We start from the raw sequence: 25,548 nt of genomic DNA on the forward strand, positions 1-25,548 counted from the left end.
AAATAAGACTTTAGAAAAAGAAATCAATCTATATATTTTTCATAAAAATTACTAAAATAATTATATTTAATTTTATTAATCATTCATTTTGAAAATAATAATAACTGAAAGAAAGGTGTTTTATAAATAGTATTTTCTTTATTTTAGAATTAATATATAAACTAGATTAAATATACCTAGATTACTATGCTTATATTATTATTTTTATTCATATATAATTATATTCATTGTTATTTATAAAATATAATTAAATTATATTAGCAGTAATATTTTTTGTATTAACACATAATTATTTTTGATGTTTGGATATTATGAAAATATTTGTCATGATATTTATTATTAAATAAAATATATTTTTTATAAAATTATTTCAATCGATTATCACTATTTTCAAAAGACAACAAATTAAATATTTTGTTTCTTTAAATATAAGGTGAATTAGTTTTGAGAGATTATATAAATTATAAATAAAAAGACTATTGAAGGAGAAATCAATCTAATATATTAGTTTTAATAAATTAAAATATAATAGTAAGGTTTATTATTTTTATTTTTCATAATAATAATAATAATAATAATAATAATGAAGTGTTATCAGCTGAATCGGCCCCAAATAACATAACCCAAGATTATTTGAATGAAATAATTTGGATTATCAACTTAATTTTTCAATTTAATTAAAAAAATTGAATTTGATGGATGTTATCTTTTGAAGGAAAATTTGATCGTTTGTATAATCCTACATGACTAAAGAAACTAGTGTATATAAATGCGCGTACAAAAATATCTCAATTTATAAAAATAAAAAAAAATCTAAAATTATAAAAGAAAAAAAACATATTCGAATTTATTCTATAAATACTGTAAACCTTAAAACTCTAAATATTGAAACATAATAGGATATCATAGAGTTTTTATAGAACAAGCGAAAACATTAGTATTTTAAGTATAAAGTTATTATATTAATTTTAAAAATCAAATAATTGTTTAGTATACTTTTCTTACCTTTTAAAGAAGATATACCCATAAGTCAATTACAATAATAAATATATAAATTGTATATAATAAAATAAATATTCACATGTGTAAATTCAGTGATTCTTGAATTATATAGTTGAAAATTCAGATACGATTCATAAGATAATAAATGAGAATTTTAATAGTCATCTAACAACCAACTCAGAAACTTCTGATCTGCTGGAAGGAAGGAGATGTCCATTGATATATATATTTAAAAAAAAAACATATATTCTTGTAAAAAAACATTACTTACATATAAAGTACATTATTATAAAATATTAGTATATATTATTACAAAAAAGTACTATGTTGTTAACATATGTGTGGCTGAATGCTAATAACAAATGTTTGTCGCAATAACAAAGCGCAGTTGTTCACAGTGACATTCACGCGCCAACGACTTAAGCTGTTTCTCTTACATAAAAATTGACTCTATCAAAGTCTTCACATTCACAACAGAGACTGACTCACTCACACTTCGACCGGATTAAATAGGGCCTATTTTGACTCCATCTCCTTCTACCCATAATCACCAATTTCCCAAAAATGCTTACTTAAGCTGAATCACTGCAAAATAGCTTTTGGGGTTTTCACGTTCAAGCTCTCATCAATCAGGTTTTACTCTTTACACTTTCTGGGTTTGCTTTCTCTTGTTAATTTTTTTTTCTTATTTTGATCATTTGATGGATAGTTATTCTGTAGGTTTTTGTTACTTACGCTGTTTTGTCTTGTTCTGTCATATTGATGTCTATTGCAAAAAAAACTAACTGATTACAATTAAAAATACTAATTTTTCCAATTTTATTTTCTTAATGCAATAGTTAAATAAAATCTTAATTACCGGTTAATTTTGAAGTTTGAATAGATGCACCGGTGCATGTAGAGGCAGAATCAAATTCTATGGCATGAAAAGGCTTAAGATAAGTCAAATACATCATTCTAGATTTGGTGCCGGCCATATAAGAACAAAGATATTTCTTATGATGCATTGAGTTCCATTTGGCTTTGTCACTAGCATACATACAGTTTTTGTCTTTCAATTTTCTTTTGTTCTAAACACTCGGGTTGGTTGGTCGGTAAGTTAAGTCTGGCTAATGATTGTTCGAAAGTGAAACGACTTGTTTATGTACTGATTTATATTTTCCCTTTTGAAGTTTTGAGCTGAATTAGAATATTTTTAGAATTGCTTGATGGTTATTAGACTAAGATAGTGATGTTTTTCTGTTTTCAGAATAATAAAAGAAACATGAATCGATTTGATAAAGACGAAGTTCCGATTCTGTTAGAATCACGTGCACAACGATCTGATGAACCTGTGGAGTCTAATTTACGAAGGAACATATCAAGGACACGAAGTGCTTCAATCTCTATTTCTATGGCTGCGTCGGATCCATATGAGAGACAACCATATCTTGTTGGACATACTGGTCCGCTTCGTTCTGCAAGGAAAACTCCGGTCAGCCAAATGAGTGGACCACTATATCCTACTCCTGCAACTGGTAATCCTTTTCAGAATAGTATAGTAGTGGCGGGAAACAGAGTAGGAGAGAACAAAACAGAGAAGTTTGATGACAATGATGAAAATCATTGGAATAATAAATACGACAGAAAAAATGAACATTTAGTGAGGTCTGGACAACTCGGAATGTGTAATGATCCTTATTGTACTACTTGCCCTACTTACTTCAAAGTTGCTCAGAAAAGAAAACCACGAGCTTCCACTATATTTGATCCTAAGGTATCTTTCTTCCTAAAATAATAGACTATTAGATTATTATTTCTTTGTAAATTTAAAGAAAACATTGACTTCTAGATTTCTGCGAGGATGGTTTTTTCATCTTTTAAAAATATAGTTATATTTCATTGAATTTATGTGTTTCCTATGTAGCTAATAACTTTTATATATATAGTTCATGCTTGCTGTTACTTTCCCATGACCAATCAAAAATTTGTTCTTGTTTTGAATATTTGCAGTTCCACAATAGTCTTTATGGCGATGCCAAAGGTTTTGGAAGAAAACTTTTTTCTTTCTGCTTTTCATGCATTCCTGGAGTTATGAACCCTCACACTAAAGTTGTACAACAATGGAACAAATTTTTGGCCATATTTTGCTTGGTTGCAATTTTTGTTGATCCGTTATTTTTCTTCTTAATCTATGTGAGCGAGGTATGATTATTTTCCTTTGGTTTAATTATAGTATCTTCCAATATCATTTACTCTACTCTTTTCCCTTGCTTCAAAAAAATTAGAAACTTCACCTTTTTTCATTCATTTTCTGTAGGAAACTAAATGTATTAAGATCAACTGGACAATGGCAACAACACTCGTTGTACTTAGAAGCATAACTGATCTGGTGTATTTATTGAACATTCTTCTCCAAGTAATTTCTCTGTAATCATCTTTTCGGATTTAATTTGTGCTAATCGATCTATTCTTAGAATAGTGCTATATTATTTCAAAAATAATAACAATCAAAGGTTTTTATTTTTTGTGTACGGAGAGGTTGACTTTGTCTTTTGAGAATCGTATATATCTAATGATAGACCATTTAAATATAAATATCTCTAATAAACATCTTATAATTTTCATGAGTCTCCCTTTACTTTATATGAAGAAAAAAAGGACACTTGTCCTAAATCTTAAACATGGTTGTAAGTCTATGTCTAGTTTAATGTGTTTCCATGATAAGATTAAATAACTCTACTAAGTTGCTTCTTTGCAGTTTAGGTTGGCTTATGTTTCTCCCGAGTCTAGGGTGGTTGGTGCTGGAGATTTAATTGACCATCCGACGAAAATCGCTCTTCATTACTTTAAGGGTTATTTTTTCTTCGACTTATTTGTTGTATCACCTCTTCCTCAGGTATATATATATTCCCTTGTATCCATACTCTTGAATTCCTCTGACACATGTGATTACATTCAGTTACTTTTTGTGCAAATTACCTCAGTTTTGGGTCGATTTCTTAATAAATAGTATGTGGACTTCAAAATGTTCTTGAAAACATGCATATGATGCATATGACAAGGAAGAAAAGAGATTTTAACCTGTGAAAAGACATTGGTTTTGTGATTAACTCATCAAAATCTTTGTCATAATACCTGATGTGAAATACTCGCAGGTAATGATATTGTTTATCCTACCAGATTCCTTGGGGTCATCAGGAGCAAATTATTTTAAAAATCTTCTACGTCTAGCGATTCTTGTACAATATATTCCCCGATTGTTCAGATTTCTGCCTCTGCTAATTGGCCAGTCTCCAACCGGATTCATCTTTGAGTCTGCATGGGCAAATTTCATTTTAAATCTTCTCATTTTTATGCTATCAGGCCATGTTGTTGGGTCATGCTGGTACCTCTTTGGTCTACAGGTGAGTTAAAATGACATTTGAAGATTCATTTTTAGAAAATATAAATTTTCTTCCTCAGATAAAATTCATGCTTTGCTTTAAATTCTCACCTTGCATGGAAAAAGGAAAAAAAAAAAATACAACCTTGTATCTTTGCATAATGAAAGGAAAAAAAACAGAACAAATATTTATCGATTCACTTGAATGCTTATAATTTATAATTTTACCTAAGATCTGTTTGGATAGACTTATTTAGTTTATATATAAATATATCAATTCTCAGAATATTTGGAAGAGCCTATAGAAACAATTTATACATGCATATGTTGCTTTGAGCTTATAAATAAAAACAACTTATCTAATTATCTCTCTTCTTCCAGAGGGTTAACCAATGTTTGCGAGATGCCTGCCATCTTGCTAAGCTATCTGGATGCATGGATTTGATTGATTGTAATTCTAAGGCGGAGAGTTTATCAACTAAATGGTCTAATGATACGGGTGCCAAAGCTTGTTTGAATTCCTCATCTGATGCATTTCCTTATGGAATTTATGCCAGTGCTGTACCACTTACAATAGAAACCAGGGTGATCAACAAATATGTGTATGCACTGTTTTGGGGATTCCAGGTATGCATTTTGTTCTTTTATTTTCTTCTCTTAGTTGTAATTATATATATTTTGTCCTACAATATTGATGTGTGAAGATTCAAATGGGCTTAATAAAATGTTCCTTCATTAAAGATAAACGACTTAATAACATATCTTCTTAATTAAATAGCTTAATAAAAAAACGATGAAGATAAACGCTGTAATTTGCTATGAAAACTTTTGTGCAAAAGTTAAAATTGATGTCTCGTAACCAATTATAGTTGATGATAGAAAAAATAAGGTTTTAAAAGTAAGAGCCGTGTTATTTTGATACAAAATGGAATGGAACAACAAAATCCAAAAACAATTTGGATGCTTAATGCAATTCAAATATATGGTTGATTATGTTTAGTAGGTGTTCTGGACTGGGCCAAGGTTAGGCCTAATATGATTTTCGGCCCAATAAACCTCAGAGGCCCACGTTCCTCTACGACCCTCCTACGCACCTAGGATGCCCACCTTAGACATGCTCGGCTGCCCTATATCCCCGGAGCATATGGCACCCGACATGCTCGGCACTAACGACCCCGCAAACACCTTCGTTGCCGAGGACTCTGCTCCACGCAGGGTTCCTTCATATTCAACCCTCCGAACAACTCGGATTCCACGTGGCACTTGAAAGACCGCGTCTCCCTGGAACTTCGGAGCGGTTAACCAGGACAGAGGGCATACACGCACCTCCGATATTTCCGCTCAGGAAACCTGGCAGTCTCCTAGTTGGACTTGGGGATCCAACCCAATAGCGAGATCATGGCCCAGCGCTGGGGGCTATATATACCCTCTTTGATTAGAGGGTCAGGTATTCAATTCTTACTCACTCTTAGCTAGTACTTGCGCTCCTTTGCTCGTCAACTTACTTTGGCATTGGAGTACCTTGCAGGTACACCCCCCTCTCACTTCACGAAGACCCAGCATCCGAGCAGGCCTTGACGACTCTTCTGATCAGGTACGATCAGTGGCGCCGTCTGTGGGAAACAAGCTCCCCCTTCTTTAAAAAAAAAAAAACAAAGATCAAAGCTAATCCATCCTTCGATCGTCATGGCCGGCAACAACAACAACACCGTCCTCGTCCCGACCCCCGATCCTTTCCGTCTCACGAAAATGATCGAGGAATCCAACTCGGTTCTGCATCGACGGGGAGGACGACGGCGCTCTGCTGAAGGGAATGGGAGGTCAGGTCATGAGACCCCCCAATCCATCAGAAGACCACCGCCTCAGCACGTCGAGCAGGCTCAGAATGACGAGGTCGAGCAGCTCCAACCTCAGAACAACGGAGAGGAAACAGCTCGGAACGATCGGAACGCCGAGTTGATCCCAACCCAGCCTGAACAACCGCTGACTCGCGTCCAACACGAGACTGACCACAGGGACGGGCAGACTGCCTCCTCCTCCACCCGTTCCCTTGAGAGACCGAGAACTCACCATCGGCAAACTCGGGATGCTACAGATGCCCGTGGGGAAACCGACCCCTCAACCCTCGTCATCCTCAAAGAGCTGCAGCGGACCAACCGCCTCATCCGACTCCAGGGCGAACGGATTGAAAAACTGGAGAAGAGGCATCGTCACCGCTCTCCCCCGCGGAGGCACCGTCGATCGCGTTCCTCCTCTTCGCGCTCCCCGCCTAGGAGGACTCGCCGACGCTCACCATCCTCCTCTCGATCTCCACCGAAAAGATCCCGCCGCCAGAGGTCCTACTCTCGCTCCCCTCTGCGAAAGAGCAGGAAAAATCGGAGGCCTGAGCCCGCAGAGGAGGAGAGCCCTTCTCCCGACAGAGAGGAAAGAAGGCTCGCCAGGAAAGGGAGGAAACCTCGCAAGGAGGAACCCGCCCGGCGTAACACACGCTCGATCTCTCCGAGTGTCAGCGACGAGGAGGAATTCCGCAGCCCCTTATCCGAAAGCATTAGAAGGGCCCGCCTTCCCCGAGGAATGGAAAAACCCCCGACTTTGGATGCATACGACGGGACTACAGATCCCGACGATCACATCAGGAACCTGGAGGCCGTCATGGAGTATCACGTCGTCCACGGCTCCATCAAATGTCGGATCTTCCCGACCACGCTCCGGAAAGGGGCAATGACCTGGTACAGGAATCTCCCTCCTAACTCCATCACGTCTTGGGCCGAGCTCAAGGAACTCTTTCTGAGTCACTTCACTGCTTCCCGCCGTCAACCGAAATCAGAGGCAAACCTCGAAGCTGTAGTCCAAGGGACCAACGAGCCTCTCCGAGACTACCTCGACAGATTCAACAAGGAGGCCGTCCAAGTGGAGACGACCGACTACATGAAAAGGTATCTCCTCGAGCGAGGGCTCCTCCCCGGCAGCGAATTCAGGAAAGCGATAAAGATCGAAAAAATGCGATCTATGAACGCCATCTTGAAAAGGGCGCAGGCTTTCATCTCCTTCGAGGAGGGCGAAGCGGCCGCAGTCAAAGCATCAAGGGGAAATGGCGTTACTCGGAGCTCGAGCCAAGACTCATCCGCCGCGCCCCGAGCAAACGAGAGAAAGAGGGACGACAGGTCCCGCGACACAAAGGAGCGCAGAGGGCCAGCAGGGCGCTTCAACGACTATACCCCCTTGAAAGTTTCGCGGGAGAAGATCCTGGCCGAGTGCATAAACGCCGAATTCAGAAACTCCAACATCAGGCCCCCGAAGCCGAATCCCTCCCGGCCGGGGACCGACAAGTCCAAATACTGCAAGTATCACAAGAGCCACGGGCACCTGACGGATGAGTGCATACACCTGAAGGACGCCATCGAGACACTGATCAAAGAGGGTCACCTTTCTAAGTACACAAAGAGAGGAGACCCTCCCAGAAGGAATGACCGTCGGAGCTCCGACAAGGGCAACTCCCCGAATGCCAGGCCGCTGCAGGTGGCGTTATCCGTCACCCGACCAGAAGACTTCATACCCTCGGTCGGAGTGACATCTGCCCTCAGCGTCTGGGAAGGGTTCCCGACAGCAATGCTGATATCCAACGGCGGGGACCCTGACTCCCTCACAATCGGCTCCGTGAAAAGGAAGTTCGACGAGTTGATCAGCGCCACCACGGACCTGACCCCGACCCTGAGGAGGTTCAAAGGGAGGTCAGAACCGATTACTTTCTACTTGGAGGAGCTACCCGGCGGCGCCCCGAACGCCACAATCCCACTGCTCGTGCGAGCGAGGATGGCGAACTTCGACGTCCGACGAGTCCTGGTCGACGAGGGAAGCTCGGTCGACATCATGTACTCCCACCTCTTCCAAACCCTACAGCTGGACGACTCACATCTCACTCCTTACGTGGGATCCGACCTCCAAGGATTCAACGGAACAACCACAAAGCCGTGGGGTTACGTCGAACTACTCGTCTCCTTCGGGGAGGGGGAAGCTTCCAGGCAAGTCAAGACACGGTTCTTGGTGATAAACTGCAAGACCCTCTACAACTGCATCATCGGGCGCCCCACTTTGGCCGAACTCACTGCCGTTCCCTCAACCGTTCATCTGAAGATGAAGTTCTATACAAAGAGGGGACGAGTAGTCACTGTCAATGCCGACATCGAAGCTGCTAGGAGGATATTCGACGCATCAGTAAAGGGACTGGAGCTAATCGCCCCACCCTCCAGCTCCAACAAAAAACCAAGAGCTGAAGATAAATCCCCTCCTGAAGATCGGCAAACGACCACAGACGTCAGCTCAGTCGACCTCGACGCTCGGTTCACAGAAGAAGAACTAAAGAACGGCGAAGAGCCACAGCCGAAGACAACTCACCCTATCCGGCCCATTCCAGACGGGGATTTCGAGCTCATTCCTCTGGGTGACAACCCCGACAAGGCTGTGAAGATCGGCAAGAACATCCCGGATACACCGAGGAAGCAGCTCATAGCTTGCCTGAGGAACAACGCCGACTTGTTCGCCTGGAGCGCTGCAGAGATGCCCGGACTCGACCCTGAGGTCGCCTGCCACACGCTTTCCATCAACCCGACCGCAAAAGCAGTAGTTCAACGTAGGCGTCGGCAGTCTCCCGAGAAAGCGGAGGCTGCCGAGAAAGCTGTAAAAGACCTCCTAGAGGCAAATTTTATTTCCGAGGCCAAGTATTCAACTTGGCTCTCAAACGTTGTACTAGTCAAAAAATCTAATGGAAAATGGAGAATGTGTGTTGATTATACTGATGTTAACCGGGCATGCCCCAAAGATGCATACCCATTACCTAATATTGATAGGCTGGTCGACAACTCGGCCGGCTATAAATTATTGTCGTTTATGGATGCTTATTCAGGATACAATCAAATCCCCATGGCGAGATGCGACAAGCAGTGTACGGCGTTCATGACCGAGTCGGGCAATTATTACTACAACGTAATGCCCTTCGGACTCAAGAACGCCGGAGCCACATACCAACGGATGATGAACAAGGTTTTCCGAGGAGAGATCGGCGACACCCTCGAGGTATACATGGACGACATGATCGTCAAATCTCGAGAAGATGCCGACCACACGGCACATCTTGAACGGGTGTTCGAGCAGGCCAGATCCTGCAAGATGCGTTTTAACCCAGAGAAGTGCATCTTCGGAGTACGGGCGGGCAAGTTCCTCGGATTCTACCTAATCGAGCGAGGAATAGAAGCCAACCCGGATAAATGCCAAGCATTCTCGGAACTTCCTACCCCTAACAATAAAAAATCTATCAAAGTACTAAACGGAATGCTCACAGCACTATCCCGCTTCGTCGCAAAATCCGCCCAGCATGCCCTCCCCTTTTTTAAGTTGCTTCGGAAAGAAGCGACCTTCGAATGGTCCGAGGAGTGCAAACGGGCATTATCTCATCTCAAACAGGTACTTTCCAAACCGCCCGTCCTCTCCCGACCAGATGGCAACGAGATCCTATATCTCTACCTGGCTGTCTCAAACGAGGCGGCCAGCGCGGCCTTAATCCGAGAAACGGAAGACGGACAGAAGCCCGTATACTTCACGAGCAAAGCCCTACAAGGGCCCGAGGTGCGATATCAGCAGATAGAGAAAGTCGCGTTGGCCCTAATAACGGCCGCCAGGAGGCTGAGATACTATTTCCTCGCCCATACCATTGTCGTCCGGACAGACCAACCCATCAAGCAACTCCTCAGCCGACCAGACATGGCCGGGAGGATGCTAAGATGGTCCCTCGAGCTATCCGAATTCGATATCCAATACGAGGGAAGAAAGGCGCTTAAAGCTCAGGCGCTCGCCGATTTCATTGCCGAGATGACCTCAATTTCTAGCTGCCCGGCTCCCGCCGAAAACAAATGGACCATCTACGTAGATGGAGCCTCGAGCAACTCGGGAAGCGGAGCCGGAATAATCCTAGAAAACGACGAGGGGCTCGTCATCGAAGTATCCCTGGTCTTATCTTTCACCACGTCAAACAACCAGGCCGAATACGAGGCTCTCCTGGCAGGCCTACGCCTCGCCGAGGACGTAGGTGCTCGCGAAGTCATGATCTATACTGACTCCCAGCTCGTCGCATCCCAAGTCAGCGGCGATTACCAAGCCAAAAACGACACACTAGCCGAATACCTCATGCTCGTCAAAGAAAAAATGAAAAGATTCGCCAAAGCGGAGGTCGAGCATATTCCCCGGGAATATAACTCACGCGCCGACATATTATCCAAACTCGCGAGCACAAGGAAAAAGGGTGGAAACAAGTCGGTGATCCAGGAAATCCTGTCCAAGCCGAGCATAGACAAAGGCGCCCAAACTCCACAAGTATTCGCTATCGGGGACGACCACTGCTGGATGACCCCGGTATACAACTTCCTCACGAAAGACGAACTTCCCGCCGACCCAAAGGAAGCTTCAGCCATTAAAAGGCGAGCCTGCTTGTACACTATCATCGAAAACAAATTATACCGACGAGGCTTCTCCATTCCTCTCCTTAAATGTGTCGACGCCTCCCAAGCGCTCGAAATACTCCAAGAGCTTCACGAAGGGATCAACGGTCAACACCTCGGCGGCCGATCACTAGCGAGGAAGGCCCTCAGGGCCGGCTACTATTGGCCGACCATGCAACAAGACGCCAAAGAACATGTCCGTAAATGCGACAAATGCCAGCGTCATGCCGACATGCACTTGGCTCCCCCCAACGAAGTTAAATCTCTATCATCACCTTGGCCTTTTTCCACCTGGGGAATGGACCTCCTCGGACCATTCCCGGTCGGCTCGTACCAAAATAAATATCTCGTGGTAGCCGTCGATTACTTCACGAAATGGATAGAAGCCGAGCCGCTCGCCAAGATCACGTCTCAAAACGTGCTCCGTTTCTACAAACGAAACATACTCGCCCGGTTCGGGGTTCCTCAGGCCATAATCACCGACAATGGCACCCAGTTCACTGACAAAAAATTCCAAGAGTTTGTGGCCAAGCTCGGCACGAAGCAACACTTCACCTCAGTCGAGCACCCTCGGACGAACGGGCAAGCCGAGGCAGCCAACCGAGTCATCCTCCGAGGACTAAAGAGAAGACTCGGCGAAGCCAAAAAAGCTTGGTTCGAAGAACTACATAGTGTACTTTGGGCGTATAGGACAACCCCCCACTCGAGCACGGGCGAAACTCCGTTTAGGCTAACCTACGGTACCGAAGCCGTGATCCCCGTGGAAATCCGAGAACCTTCTCGGCGCACCGAGTCACCCCTCGAAGAGGAGCTCAACGACGAGGCTATGAGAGAGGAGCTCGACATGGTCGAGGAGATCCGCACAGGATCTTCCCTCCGAGAAGCAAAATTAAAACAACAAATAGCTCTCCGCTACAACACCAAAGTTATCAAGCGCGAATTCGAAGTCGGCGCCCTAGTGCTCCGCAGAAATATGAAGGATTCGCGCGACGGCAAACTAGCCCCAAACTGGGAAGGCCCGTACCGAGTTTACGATAAAACAGAGAACGGCGCCTACTACCTCGAGGATCTCCTCGGAGTAAAACTTGCTCGGCCCTGGAACGCTGAAAAACTCAGACGTTACTACAGTTAGACCCGACCTAATACCCCCGAACGCCTGTATCCAACACGGGTGCTAACCGGGTATGGACCCGCGTCGTAGGTACGAACGCGAGAACTCCACGACAGCAACGGTCGGATACTACCACAAAATGGGAGAACCGACCACACGGAAGACTCTACACCTAGACCCTCCGTGGAAGTACCTGCATGGCAGAACCCCAGCTCGCGATGGGACCGTTCACGCCGCGAGGACTTGGCCATGATCATGGACTCGTACTCGCTAACAGCGCACACCTGCTCTGCGCACCCGGGCCGTACTCAACACGCCCGGGCAATCAATCTAGGCCGAGCATAGTCCACAAAACCGATAATATCACAAGTATATAAGTAACTCTCCGGCGTATCCGAGCATTAGTCATCAGTTACCTAAAACAATCGAAAAATATTCTAAGTATGGAGGAAATACCTCGTCATACGAGCACAACAGGAAAGTTATCAAAACACGAGCATACAACGATAACACTGAAGGTGCAGATAAACAGATATAAGCAAGCAAAATTATAAAACATTAAAATTGCCGACCAACGTGGTCGACGATGTCCAAAAGTTACAATCAAAATGCCGGGCACGCAGGCCCCCAAAGTAATCCGGGCATTACCCAACAAAATATAAAATGGCGCGCAGGCCGAAGAAGACAGGCACGCAGGCCCGAGGACACACTATCTACTCTTCACTCCCAGGAGACTCGGGCACTAACACGCCGTCCACAATCTTCGAAGAAAGCCCAATATTATCCTCCTTCAGGCCAGGGTTTAGAAGTTTCAGCTGACGAACTGCACGCTCGAAGCCGACTTCGGCCATGTCAGCAAGGCTTATTTTCAGGCTATCTATCCTCTCCACGAACTCCGCCCTAGACTGCAAAGCAGCCACGTCTGGCGACTCGTCAGCCGAGGGAGCCCACTCAAGCTGAAGGTCGGCAAGCTTTTTCTTCTCCGCCGCAATCTCCCCGTCCTTCTGCTTGAGAACCGCATCGATCTTTCTCTTCAACTCCTTGCGATCAGTCTCCAGGGTCTTCACCCTGTCCTCGGCAGTCTTCTTTGCCGCCTCCGCCTCCTTCAGGGCCTCGGTCGAGCCCGAGCCACCATTAGCTAACATCTGGGTCATCCCCAAAACCCTCATCACGGCGGCACTGTCGCACGCCAGCTGTTTTTGAAGGGACGGAGGGTCCATCTCCCCGATCCGACGAGCTTCATCCGGAGAGGTAACCAGGGGGAACTTCTCAAAATAACCTCCATCCCTGTAGCAAGGAGGTAATACAAAGCCACGCTCGGGACCTAGGCTCGACGGCTCATGGCGTCCCCCCTCGGTAGAACGAGATCTCTTGGAAGCCCTCTCGTCCTCCTTCATCCGAGTAGAACCTGCTGAGGCCGAGTTCTCTGCAGCACCAGTTCCCCGATTCTTCTTCTTCTGATTCCTCTTTGCATCCAGAGCCATCTTCAGGACCGTGTCCTCCTTCTCCGGCATGGCATCTGCAAGGAAAAAATAAAAGGAGTTAGCAAAAACACAGGACAGAAGAGGAAAAGCAGGGCGAACGGACCCGACCTAACAACGACCGGGTCTCCTCGGGGGTCCGACAAGACAACAAAGCCTTGGTGTTAATAGGCCGCTGCTCCACAACCGGCACACCATTCTCGTCCAACACAGGACTCCCATTCTTCGTCACCCACTGTGACATAGTGAAGCTATCTACGTATTTGCAGAGGACCGAATATGACTCTGTGTCCTGCTCGTCCAGATCCCCATCCTCCCAAACGTAATGTTTCGGGGGAGATGAGAAGTGACCTTTCCACTAGAAAAACGGGAATCTCGTGCAGAACTCCCTTGCTATCTGCCCGTCCTCACCCCTCACTATCTCCCCGTCGGCGTCACGAAGGACCACGGAATCCGACACATCGTAGTAAGCCGTCGGGCTGAGCGGACGGACGACAAAGTACCGGTCCTTGAAGCCTTTTACTGAGTCAGTGTACATCCCGAAGAGTTTCCGCTCGGCATTTCTGAACGAGACCCAGCTGTATCGCCCGTCTGCCGTCTGCCTTTGGACACGAAAACACCGGCCGAATAATGCGGTCGTCGCGCCAATCCCCAAGTAGTTACAGACGATCTCGAATGCTCGCATAAAAGCAAAGGCATTCGGATGTAATTGGGACGGCGCCAAACCCAGAAACGCCATCATCGATTTCTGAAAGTCGGAGAAGGGTTATCGGAAGCCGAGCTCCTTGAACACATACTCGTACATTGCAAAACCATCCCCGTTGAACCGAGAGCATATACGCTCATCTTGAGACGGGCGACCCACTTGGTAATTCGGTGCTTCACCTTCCCCCAAGATCTCGACTTCTGTAAAGGCCCCGTCTAAAGACTCGGTGTACCGAGAAGCGACCGTTAAGGCTTCATCGGCTATCCAGTCGAGCGCAACCGTGCATTCGTAGCTAAACAAGGGCATTGGGGAAACCCCTCCCTCGGCGTCCGGGCCAGGAGAATCAACATGGTCATCGTCGACCAGAGAGGGCGCATTTTGATCCTCGATGATCTCAACATCGGAGCTTGTGGCCGTCGAGTCGTCCGACTCGCTACTCCACGACGAGTCAGATCCCGAGCTGGACTCCGAGCCAGCGCTCGAATCAGATCCACCTGCACGCAGAAGGGAGAAAGTGAATTCGACAGTTCATCAAATCCACCCTTCCACCGCAATGCAAGCGAAAGGGTAGAGCAGGAGCGGCGGAGCCCCCGGCTAAACCCCCATCGAGGAAAGACGCCCGTCAGCCGGGGACTTGCGAAATGACGTGACACGACAACGAAAAATCGTATCTAAACAGGCACAACGGTCCAACGCCAACGTCATCTGGTCCACCGACCCACGCTAACCCCCGGGCATCGCCTGGATAACCCAGGGAGGAAGCAACGACCTCTCATCGGATCCAGCCTACGTTTGCGACGACGACCACGGGGACAAAGCGCACAAACCCTAAGGAAATGAATAAAGCAACGAAGAGAGAAGCGAACTTACTTGAAGACATGATGACGATGACCGGATGAGCTTCTCGGCAGACGAATAGTATGTTGAATAATCTGGAAGAGTATCTTCCGAGGAGCGCCTGTCTGATGCCGAGCAGGTAAACAAAGAGAGGGAAACTTCCAAATGAGAGGATTCGCCCCCTTTTATAGGGAAAGGGCTCGGAAGGCGAAGCGTCACCTCTCCTGACAAGCGCCGCCTCCTAGACCCTAGGCCATCATTACCTATGCCACGTCAGCGCGTGTCGCCCACGCGCGACGTTTCGCCCCTCCACAGGCTGTTCCTCCGAGCACATCTGGTTGACGAGGAGCCATCTCATCGAGCATCTCCCGAGGATCCCCGGCCCGAGCATAAGGTAAAGTCACAGCTTCTTGACCAGAAAACTCCGACTTGGGGGGCTCCTGTTCTGGACTGGGCCAAGGTTAGGCCCAATATGATATTCGGCCCAATAAACCTCAGAGGCCCACGTTCCTCTACGACCCTCCTACGCACCTAGGATGCCCACCTTAGACATGCTCGGCTGCCCTATATCTCCGGAGCATATGGCACCCGACATGCTCGGCACTAACGACCCCGCAAACACCTTCGTTGCCGAGGACTCTGCTCCACGCAGGGCTCCTTCATATTCAACCCTCCGAACAACTCGGATTCCACGTGGCACTTGAAAGACCGCGTCTCCCTGGAACTTCGGAGCGGTTAACCAGGACAGAGGGCATACACGCACCTCCGATATTTCCGCTCAGGAAACCTGGCAGTCTCCTAGTTGGGCTTGGGGATCCAACCCAATAGCGAGATCATGGCCCAGCGCTGGGGGCTATATATACCCTCTTTGATTAGAGGGTCAGGTATTCAATTCTTACTCACTCTTAGCTAGTACTTGCGCTCCTTTGCTCGTCAACTTACTTTGGCATTGGAGTACCTTGCAGGTACACCCCCCCTCTCACTTCACGAAGACCCAGCATCCGAGCAGGCCTTGACGACTCTTCTGATCAGGTACGATCAGTAGGTGATTAATAGATGTAACTAAGCACTTTAACCATATCTTTGAATGTTACTAACCACAATTTTGAGGTGTATATTTGAAAACAAATTATGGTTAATAGATATCATGTATATTTGAAAACTATATGCATGCAGTGGATATCATTGTTTATTTAGACATATGTAAATCATGTTTAATGATGTTTAAATTAGTAGTTAATAATGTTTAGTGGACAACTATATATGACACCTTTTTTATTTTCATAATAAGTTTTATTTCAAAGTCACATTCATACCATTTTAACATTCACTTAGAAGAATGAGGAAGACAAGGGTTGAATTTTGAAAATCACGGTCAAGTGATCTCTAACGTCAAAGGCTAATTTGAACCAACACTAAAAGGCACATGCATGGTTTAATACGACCTACCAATTATTTTTCTGTGATCTTTAATACAGCAAATCAGTACTCTGGCGGGTAATCAAACCCCAAGCTATTTTGTGTGGGAAGTCCTCTTTACAATGTCCATCATTGGATTGGGACTCTTGCTTTTTGCTCTTCTCATTGGAAACATCCAGAACTTTCTTCAAGCACTTGGACGGAGGTAGAACTTTTTTTCTTACTTTATGTTCACGTTAATTGTTGGCAACAATCATGCTTGTAAACCAATTTTTGTTTAAAGTTTTTTCATTTGAATATCTAAAAACAATGTAGAAGGATACTGTGTAACTCATGACACCAGCACACCTCTTATGTTTGATCTTACCTACTATGTGATTTATATTATGATTATTTTGGAATGTGATACTTATGTAAGACTAGAAAAAGTCTTCAAATACTATAGTATTATAATTCTGTGTTTGGAATTTTCTTAGTTCACGATGGCTAGTTTAAATTCATCTAAAGATGCAAGTTTAATAGAACTTTGTTATTGATATTCTTATGTGTTTCTTCCTTAGGATTGTGACAAACTCAATATATTTTATTTCATCTTGCTTACAGGAGGTTGGAAATGCAACTTAGAGGCCGTGATGTTGAGCAATGGATGAGTCATCGCCGCTTGCCGGAAGATCTCAAAAGGTATGGAAAGTTCTCATCCTTTTAACTAATCACACCAACATTGTCAAAAACGCATCCATCAAATAACGGATCTAGCATAATGTACAAATAATAGATTTTATATCTGACATGCAGGAGAGTTCGACAGGCTGAACGGTATAGTTGGGCTGCAACAAGAGGTGTTCCTGAGAAAATGGTTTTGGAGAATTTGCCAGAAGATCTCGTGACAGACATACGGCGTCATCTCTTCAAATTTGTCAACAAAGTATGCGTTCAAACATTTAAAAGAAGTTCGTGATTATTCTTTAAGTGGATTTTGTTTATTGCATTTAGATGTTACGTGAATTTCAAAACCTCGCATATGATGTTTTAAATGAAATTATCCTTTCCCTATTTGTCTACTAATCCCTTGCTGGAATCCAATCTAAATTGAATGCGGAAATGTTTTTGATGCCAAAACTTATGCATAGTGATCTTGAAACTAAAAACAATGACACATCAAAACCAATTATATTAAACAAGTCTTGATGCTCTTTTTACAGGTTCGTATTTTTTCCCTGATGGATGAGGATGAGCCTATCTTGGATGCCATTCGTGAGCGACTAGTACAAACGACCTACATCAAAGGAAGTAAAATTTTAAGTCAGGGCGGTCTAGTGCAGAAGATGGTGTTTATTGTGCGTGGAAAATTGGAGAGCATTGGAGAAGATGGAATTCCGGTTCCGTTAACCGAAGGGGATGCTTGCGGTGAAGAACTTTTAAGATGGTATCTTGAACAATCTTCTGAAAGCAAAGGTAACACTATACTTGATATAATGATAACTTGCCTCAAAAGTTGCCGTAATCGGCGACGCAGCCTTAATAAATAAAAAATGAGAAACTGCTTGTTTCATTGTGATTTACTTTATTAGAACTAAAGAGGTTAGGGAGAGTTCAGTTAGCTTAGTTTTTTAATCTTCTCTTAAGCTCTATATAAAGAGCAAAATGTAATAATTTTCACTTTATCTTTTATCTATTAATATGGATTCTAAGGAATTTTTCTCGGAAATCCACAGAAGAACTCGATCAGGGGTCTCTGTAGATCTTATGCTTATTTTACTCTTGAGATGAATCTTCGTCGTGTGATTTCTAACACGGTTTAAATTGCAGAAGGTAAAAAAGTAAAGTTTCACGGACAAGGGTTGACTAGTGACAGAACGGTAAGATGCTTGACTAATGTTGAGGCATTTTCACTCCGCTCTAAAGACATTGAAGAAGTCACAACTCTTTTTGCAAGATTCTTGCGGAGTCCTCGTGTTCAAGGAGTCATAAGGTCATTCATTCATATCTTAACACATTTATGATTCAACTGCATGAACTTTCATGAATCTTGAAGAATATCCATTATCAAAACCATGACTCTGACATAAAGATTTGATGACTGTGTTATGTTAGGTATGAATCGCCTTATTGGAGATCGCTTGCAGCAAACAGAATTCAGGTGGCATGGAGATACAGGAAAAAGCGTCTAAGTCGAGCTAATACCACACATTGATTATCAAACATAGAACTCAGAAGCTCGCTGTACTCTTTTGTTTGATTCACTGCATTAATTTGAATCCTTGGAATAGAATAGTGGTATATGTTGATAGAAAGTTATGAAGTAGGTGCCATGTGATGAATTTGTTGTATATATAAATAAATCCTTAAACTCATCATGATAAATATATCCAAGAAGATTTTGATTTAAGGAATGAAAAAATAATCTGAATTTTAAGAATTACAAACAGCTGTTATAGCCTTACAAAGTTACATAGAGATACATATGAGTACATGACTTTGCTGGATAATTTGTTTTATCAAAGTACACTTCCGAAAACTAGAAGTATTGAGGGTGAGGGCATGCTTGGTAAGAAAAAGGATGCCCAAAACTCTGCAGTAACTTATTTTTTTAATTTTCATTCTACTTTTTCATTATCTTTCAAGGAAGAAGATTGCAGTTAATAAGCATGGAAGATTATAGTATTTAGTATTAGAATATGGAAAGGTTATACTATCTGGTATTTAAAGTGGTCACAAGATGTTGGCTACTACACTTCTGTCTCTATTAGACTGTCATTCTCATGTCTCAAATAAATAAATGATATTCACATATCTATAGAAATTCTTAAACAAAATATCATTCCTATAGTCTAAATTTTACAATCCTAACGTGTCTATGCTACAAAATCACTTCAGTACGGAAGATGAAAGACACTCATTTTTATCATGAAAAATGTTTGAATTCCAACCTTTGGAGTAATCTTTCCTGCGTATCTTCCGTGTGTTTATTACAATGAGAAAAACACAGTTTCAAATTTCGATTTCCAAATTAACTCCATGACAGTATTTTACACCTTTAGACAATAAGTTTAAAATTTTTTACACCGGATCCCGCTCCTCCACCAAGCTGATAACACTGTTTAGGTTGAGATGTGGTGTCTTCCTCTCTTGTGATCCTGGAGCATTGGTCTCGTTGGTGCTCTCAACTCTCCCGGAGTCTCCAATAGTGGTATTAGAGCCGTGGTTCGGCTTGGTGGAGGAGCGGGAGCTGGATCTGACGTAGATCCTGTTATAGGATGTGGGAACTCACTTGTGGGGGAGAATGTTGAGTGCAAGTGTGAGTGGTTAAAGTCCCACATTGCCTATGAATGAGTGGAGTGTTGGATTTATAATAGAGATGACCCATTAACCTAACACCTGAAGAATTACGGTTGAGATGTGACGTCTCCCTCTCTTATTATCCTGGAGCATTGGTACCGTTGGTGCTCTTGACCTTTTGAAAAATTATTTACACCCGAATTTTATTGAAACATATTTACACCGATTTTTTATTTAAAAAGGTGCTAACATAGCATGTATTTACATCCGTTTTTAGCGAGCTATGTCTTATAACTCAGGCAAATTTCGGATGCTTAAACACCCTACTGGCCAAAAGTGATCTAAAAAAATTCTTCTTTATTGATGGAGATTGATCAACTCGATTCTTTTTCAAGTCCTCTGGCCTCTCGCTTAGTTCTGCTCTTCTTTTTTTCTTCTTAGTTTATTTATTTGTTTTATTCATTTATAGTGATTTGATCAATAGTTACAAAAACTAATAATGTTATGTTAGCATAATTTGCTTTATAGTAGCAAATATAATCCAAATATATGTTTGTAATTTATAGTTTCTTATGGGCAACATACTTTTGGGAGCCTTTCAATGTCAAACCAAACATGAAATAATTCTGGCTAGCATAAAAGAAATTAAAATTTTGAGAATTGGGATTAAGAGGTACATGATAGTATTGGTAAGCGATATAGCCTTAAATTATAGTGAACATTATGATCTGATCTGATCCTAAATATTGTAAAATAATGAGGCAGATGTGGTTAATGCTAGTTAAGCCTAGGATGGAAAAACGGACCATGATCTATCGGACCGGCCTGCATACTCGTCAAAAAATGACGGATAAGGTTGAGATTTTAAGCCAGCCTACCTGCCGCAGCTCACCCCGCTCACCCTTCGCATCCTGTTCCACGGACCACGGCTTGTACATATGAATTTTAAGATTTTCTTTTGATTCTTGTTCAAGTTTTGAAGGCAATACTGATTCACATTGTTTTGCCTTTGAAACTAAAATCCATGCGAAAATCATTCCTAAACTTACCAAATTTATTTATGACAAAGAAAATGAAGCTGCTAGTTATTTTTTTTCAAGAATTTACATGAAATTTATAGAATTAACAACCTAATAATACTATACAAGTTTTAATTGTCCATCTTTGTAATGTAATCCATGTACATCAAAGAAAATATTTTATTATTCAACTATTTTCTTAAAAACATTTTTAATTGTCCATTTGTAATGTAATTCCTGTACATCAATGAAAATATTTTATTATTCAACTATTTTCATAAAAACATTTTAACGTTTGGGGTTGTGCATTGTGTTTATTTAGTACATTAAGTATAATTAGCATATTTTTATGTTCTAGGATTGAGATGAGTAACATGTAAAGCATAACTAAAAGTCATTCACGTTGAAAACAATGGTGGATTTGGCTAGAACTCAATTAATGCTCGGAAAACTAAAATTCCATACCCGTGGTTAGTTTTTAATGATAAGATAAAATTGAACTCAATTTTTCTTCGTGAGTTAACATCTTTGTCTAATTGAGTGGTACTTTTGTTTTGTGGACAATTGATAGCATTTTTTTCCCTTTAGTAACGCTTTAAAGTGCTTTTGTTTTGTGGACAATCGATAGTACTTTTTTGCTTTTAAAAGCTCATTCTTTAATAGCACTTTCCCACAAAGCGCTATTATATCCTTGTTACTTAATATTTGGCCTATAATAGCACCTTATAAAAAGAGCTATTAAAAACCTCTTTTTTTTTTTATAAAAAATTGAGCATACGCAACACATTCATTCTTTTAAAATGCCAATATCAACAAAATATATAACAATATAATTTAATCAATCATACATAAAGTATAAGTATTACTATCATGATTTTCCACTAAATAAACTATATTGAGATCGAGTTTACAGTTTACATGACTAAACCAAGACTAATGTCATTGACAAAGTGGCATAACCTTTTTAGTCGATAGCAATCATAAATTTTTTTCCTCTCTCCATCCCATGTCTTTTATGTTAGAGCCTCAATGACATCAACATCTAGTTTGGTTGCATGTGTTGCCTATATAGGAGGGAAAAAGTTAATATACCTCATACATACATACATACATACATACATACATACCAAGCAAACAAGCACTTGGAAGCCATAAAACCATACATTACCAAAGGATAACAATGAAACCTTAACTGATATATAAAGTATTCACCAAAGATTAAGACAAGAAAAAACACAATGATTAAAACACAAGCTAACACGAGCAAGTTTTCAGAGTCGAGAAAATTGATACAAACTCTAAACAAACTTACACTCAACACTCTGCAACTGAATTTCGAGCTTAGTACAATCTGAAGGAGTGAAAAAACACTTAGAAAGGGGAGAATTGAATAAGTGTAAATCAAAAACTTTGAAGATAAAAACAATGAACACAATTATTTTTATCCTGATTCGTTGTTAACCAAACTATTCCAGTCCACCCCTAACAAGGTGATTTACCTCAACTGAGGATTTAATCCACTAATCCAACTGATTACAATGGTTATCCACTTAGAAACACTCTAAGTCTTCTAGATCGAGTATCCTGATCACAACTTGATCACTCTAGGAATCCTTTTACAATCAATGTAAAATAAAGTTTACAAGAGTTTGAATGCTTCTAATAAAGCTGTAATCACAACTGTGATATTTTTCTTAAGTTCTAAACTTAACACTCACTAAATATTACAAAGAGTTTGTGAGGTTGAAGATGAAGTTCTTTAGCTTTTGAATTTGACAGCGTTTCTGTAAGTTTTTGCGCAAGTGTTGTATTCAGCTTCTGATCAGAACTTCTATATATAGGCGCTTGAGAGGAAATGACCATTGGGATGCATTTAATGCTTTGCGTGAATAGTACAACGCTGCATTTAATGTTTCACACTTTTGTCAATTACCTCGAGCCTGCCTTGCTTTTGCTGCTTTTACTGACTTTGCTTTTTGTAGCTTCTAACGTTCCTTTTGTCAGTCAAAGATTTGACGTTATAGCCTTTCATCTTGTACTTTATTCTGAACTCAGATTTGTAGATAACAACGTTTGAATATCAGAGTCATCAAGAACTTTCTGAAACAGTGCTTCTGAGCGCTGATTTGTGCATACTCTTTAAATATTTTCGTCGCCGCCAAAGCCCGCCCTCTTCCAAAACTAACTTTTTTTAGTTAATTCTAGTAATTGCAATTCTTGATGGTTTATTTTATACATTTATTTATAAATATATGTAATATTTTTTTAAGTAAATTTGTTAAAATGTTGCTTTTGTAAAAATTGTTTTAAAAAATAAGTGAAAAGTTTAATTAAAAGGTAAAAAAGCCTAGTAATTTATTAAAAAAATTAAATAAAAATAGGCGGGTAAACCCGCCGTCCGCCAACCTGCCATCTTGGCGGGGCAGAAATGACTTTTATGCCTATTTTACTTGGCGGACATGTCCGCCCCGCTCGTTTTTTGGCGGACATAAAATAGTGCGGGAGGCCCGTTTAGCCACCCCTAGATGATATTATTCTTATGCTCCTACAAAATTTTTGTTGTGTTTATCAAAAATTTTAAAGAAATGTTAGATTTTTTACAAAATTATTGAGAATTTTAAAATTTTATCGGATTTTTAAAAAAAATTGATAATACATTTTAAAGAATTTTTTTTTATTACACTATCAGAAATTTCAGTATATTTTAAAATTTCTGATAGAAAAAATAAGGTTTTAATTTTAAAAATTATACCGAAAATTGGAGGGGTGGCAGTAAAATTCTCTTTTTGGAATTGAGTAGTTTGAAGAAGTAAAAAGGTCAATGGGCTGAGAAGCAAACATGATGATTAGGTTCAGAGGGCGTGGAGAGCATGGAGGTTGAGCTCAATTCATTCGGAGCTTCGCAAACCTTAGTGGAGAGATTTGAGTGAGTTTGAGGGTGATGGTAGAGAATTTAGGTAGAGTACTAACCATGTGATGGATAGGTGAGTGAAAAAGTGAAAGGTAGAGATTTTGGAGGGAGAAAAATCTGTTATTTCAGTTAGGCTTGAGGGATTGGTAGCCATTGGATTGTATACTGTGGCAATGTGTTTAACAAGGGTGGAGATTCAATCTCACAAGTCTGTTAGAGTTTGTGTTTGTGTAAATTTGAGAGAATTAAAGGTATTTGTGTTAGTTTGAGAGCTAAGGTGTGTCAGTTTGTTTTGTCTCAAAGTGTTAGTTGAATTCAAAATGGAGGGAAACTTAGATTGTTAGTGGTAACAAGCTTGGGCAGTGGTGGTTGGACTCGGGTAGCTTGTAGGGCAGGTTAGTTAAGTTGGTTAGATGTTGTAACTGTTAGTCTAAGGTATATACGAGGTTAGTTTTCATAGAGTCAGTTTTTTAACTGTTAGTGGTTAATTATGTTAACTGAGTTTCTTGGTTTATTGAAGTTAATGTTCAGTTTAGAAGTTAAGGGTCATATGGATAAGTGATGGCTCAAATGGTTAATTCTTAATGTTAGGGTTATGGTTAATAGTCTAGAGGGTTAACTGTTATAGTTGGGTCTAATATTAACTTAGATTAATGGGTAGTAAGAGGTTAAAACATTTAGGTCGAAAGATGGTTGATGGGCAATAGTTTTGGAGTTTGGTAAGTTAATTCTTTGGTTCTGAACTGTTTTGGTATGTATGTGATAGATGATGAATTGTGTGGTTTGGATCTGAACTTGGATATGGACATGTTAGTGTAATAGTCAATGGTTTTATGGTTTAGTTAATTGTTGAGAGATTTGCTTAGGATAGGTTTTGAGTGTAGTTGAGGTGAGTGGTTAGCTATTATGTAGTTAGTGTGGATAACAATTGGATGCTAATATTTACTAAGTTTAGAGAAAAAATGAGGTTAAGGCAGAAGTTTGGCTCGGGTTCAAATCCCTTGAATGTGTCCCTGAATGGATTTCCTTGTTTGTTTTCTGTTGTGTATTGCCTTTGAACTTGTGAACTTGAGTGAATGTTTAGATTTTGAACAAAAATAATGGTTGGATTGTATGGCATTAACTGAGTTGATGTAGTTTGAATCTATGTTTGTTTTCGTTTTGATGTGCATTTGCAGTGGCTTTTGCTCTGATTTTTGTTGTTCTGCTAAGTGTTCATGCAGGTGGAAAACAACATGATATTTGATTGTATTTGTGGTGTCTCTCTACTGTGACCGTATGTTGTTGCCTTGATGTAGTTTGAAATGTTGACTGCATCTATGTTTGAATGTGGCATTCTTTTACGTCATAGGCTCATAGCTGTTGACAGTAGCATCCCTTGGTTCAGTGATATACTTTACAAATTCATGTGTGTCCAATTCTGCCATGAATCCAAAACTGAAATCCCAAGAATTTTGTGAATGATTGTCAGTATATCTGAATGATGTTTTTAGCCTTGATTTGTCTGGATTTGGATTGTGTGGATTGAAGTTTAATGTGCATCTGAAGTTGAGTTCCAGTGATTTTGAAGTTGACTTATGTTTGAGTTTTGAATGGTCATGACCTTTTAAATAGGCATTGATGTATAACATGTATATGAGTGCTGAAAGCTTAAGTTGGAAGCAACCTTGAAGAGAATTTAAAGACATTGGAGCTTGGAGTAAAGGACTTTCATGGAAGACTTAGTCAGAAGTTTATATTAGATTTTTAAAGACACTGGAGCTTGGATAAATGAATATTACTCCGTTGACCAAATATGCATGAATGTGTGATGGATGAGGCTAAGCTTGTCAAAATGGGCTACCCGGCCCTAAACGGGCGGGCCCTGGCGGACCCTGGGCTTTATAGAGTTGGGCCAAAAAGACCTTGTTTAATATGGGCTCGAGATT

The 25,548-nt window shown here is 41.4% G+C and overlaps 1 protein-coding gene across 1 annotated transcript; it reads left to right on the top strand.

Moving 5' to 3' along the window:
• The first annotated feature begins 1,443 nt into the window (after positions 1-1,443).
• Positions 1,444-19,221, top strand: LOC131628287 (probable cyclic nucleotide-gated ion channel 20, chloroplastic). The gene is made up of 13 exons (XM_058899138.1): positions 1,444-1,635; positions 2,252-2,758; positions 2,995-3,186; positions 3,302-3,400; positions 3,743-3,880; positions 4,140-4,388; positions 4,748-4,993; positions 16,471-16,616; positions 17,015-17,092; positions 17,207-17,336; positions 17,614-17,866; positions 18,221-18,383; positions 18,506-19,221. The coding sequence occupies exons 2-13, from the start codon at positions 2,267-2,269 to the stop codon at positions 18,603-18,605; spliced, it is 2,286 nt and encodes a 761-aa protein (XP_058755121.1). The 5' UTR covers positions 1,444-1,635; positions 2,252-2,266; the 3' UTR covers positions 18,606-19,221.
• The last annotated feature ends 6,327 nt before the right edge of the window (positions 19,222-25,548 follow it).

Source organism: Vicia villosa, unplaced genomic scaffold, assembly GCF_029867415.1.
Source record: "Vicia villosa cultivar HV-30 ecotype Madison, WI unplaced genomic scaffold, Vvil1.0 ctg.000441F_1_1, whole genome shotgun sequence".
Classification (NCBI taxonomy): domain Eukaryota; kingdom Viridiplantae; phylum Streptophyta; class Magnoliopsida; order Fabales; family Fabaceae; genus Vicia; species Vicia villosa.

Bases quoted from the DNA above. Each gene is read 5' to 3' on its own strand.
- LOC131628287 (XM_058899138.1), top strand. From the start codon at position 2,267: ATGAATCGATTTGATAAAGACGAAGTTCCGATTCTGTTAGAATCACGT. The intron at 2,759-2,994 runs GTATCTTTCTTC...GAATATTTGCAG, and splicing joins CCACTATATTTGATCCTAAG to TTCCACAATAGTCTTTATGG. The intron at 3,881-4,139 runs GTATATATATAT...AAATACTCGCAG, and splicing joins TTGTATCACCTCTTCCTCAG to GTAATGATATTGTTTATCCT.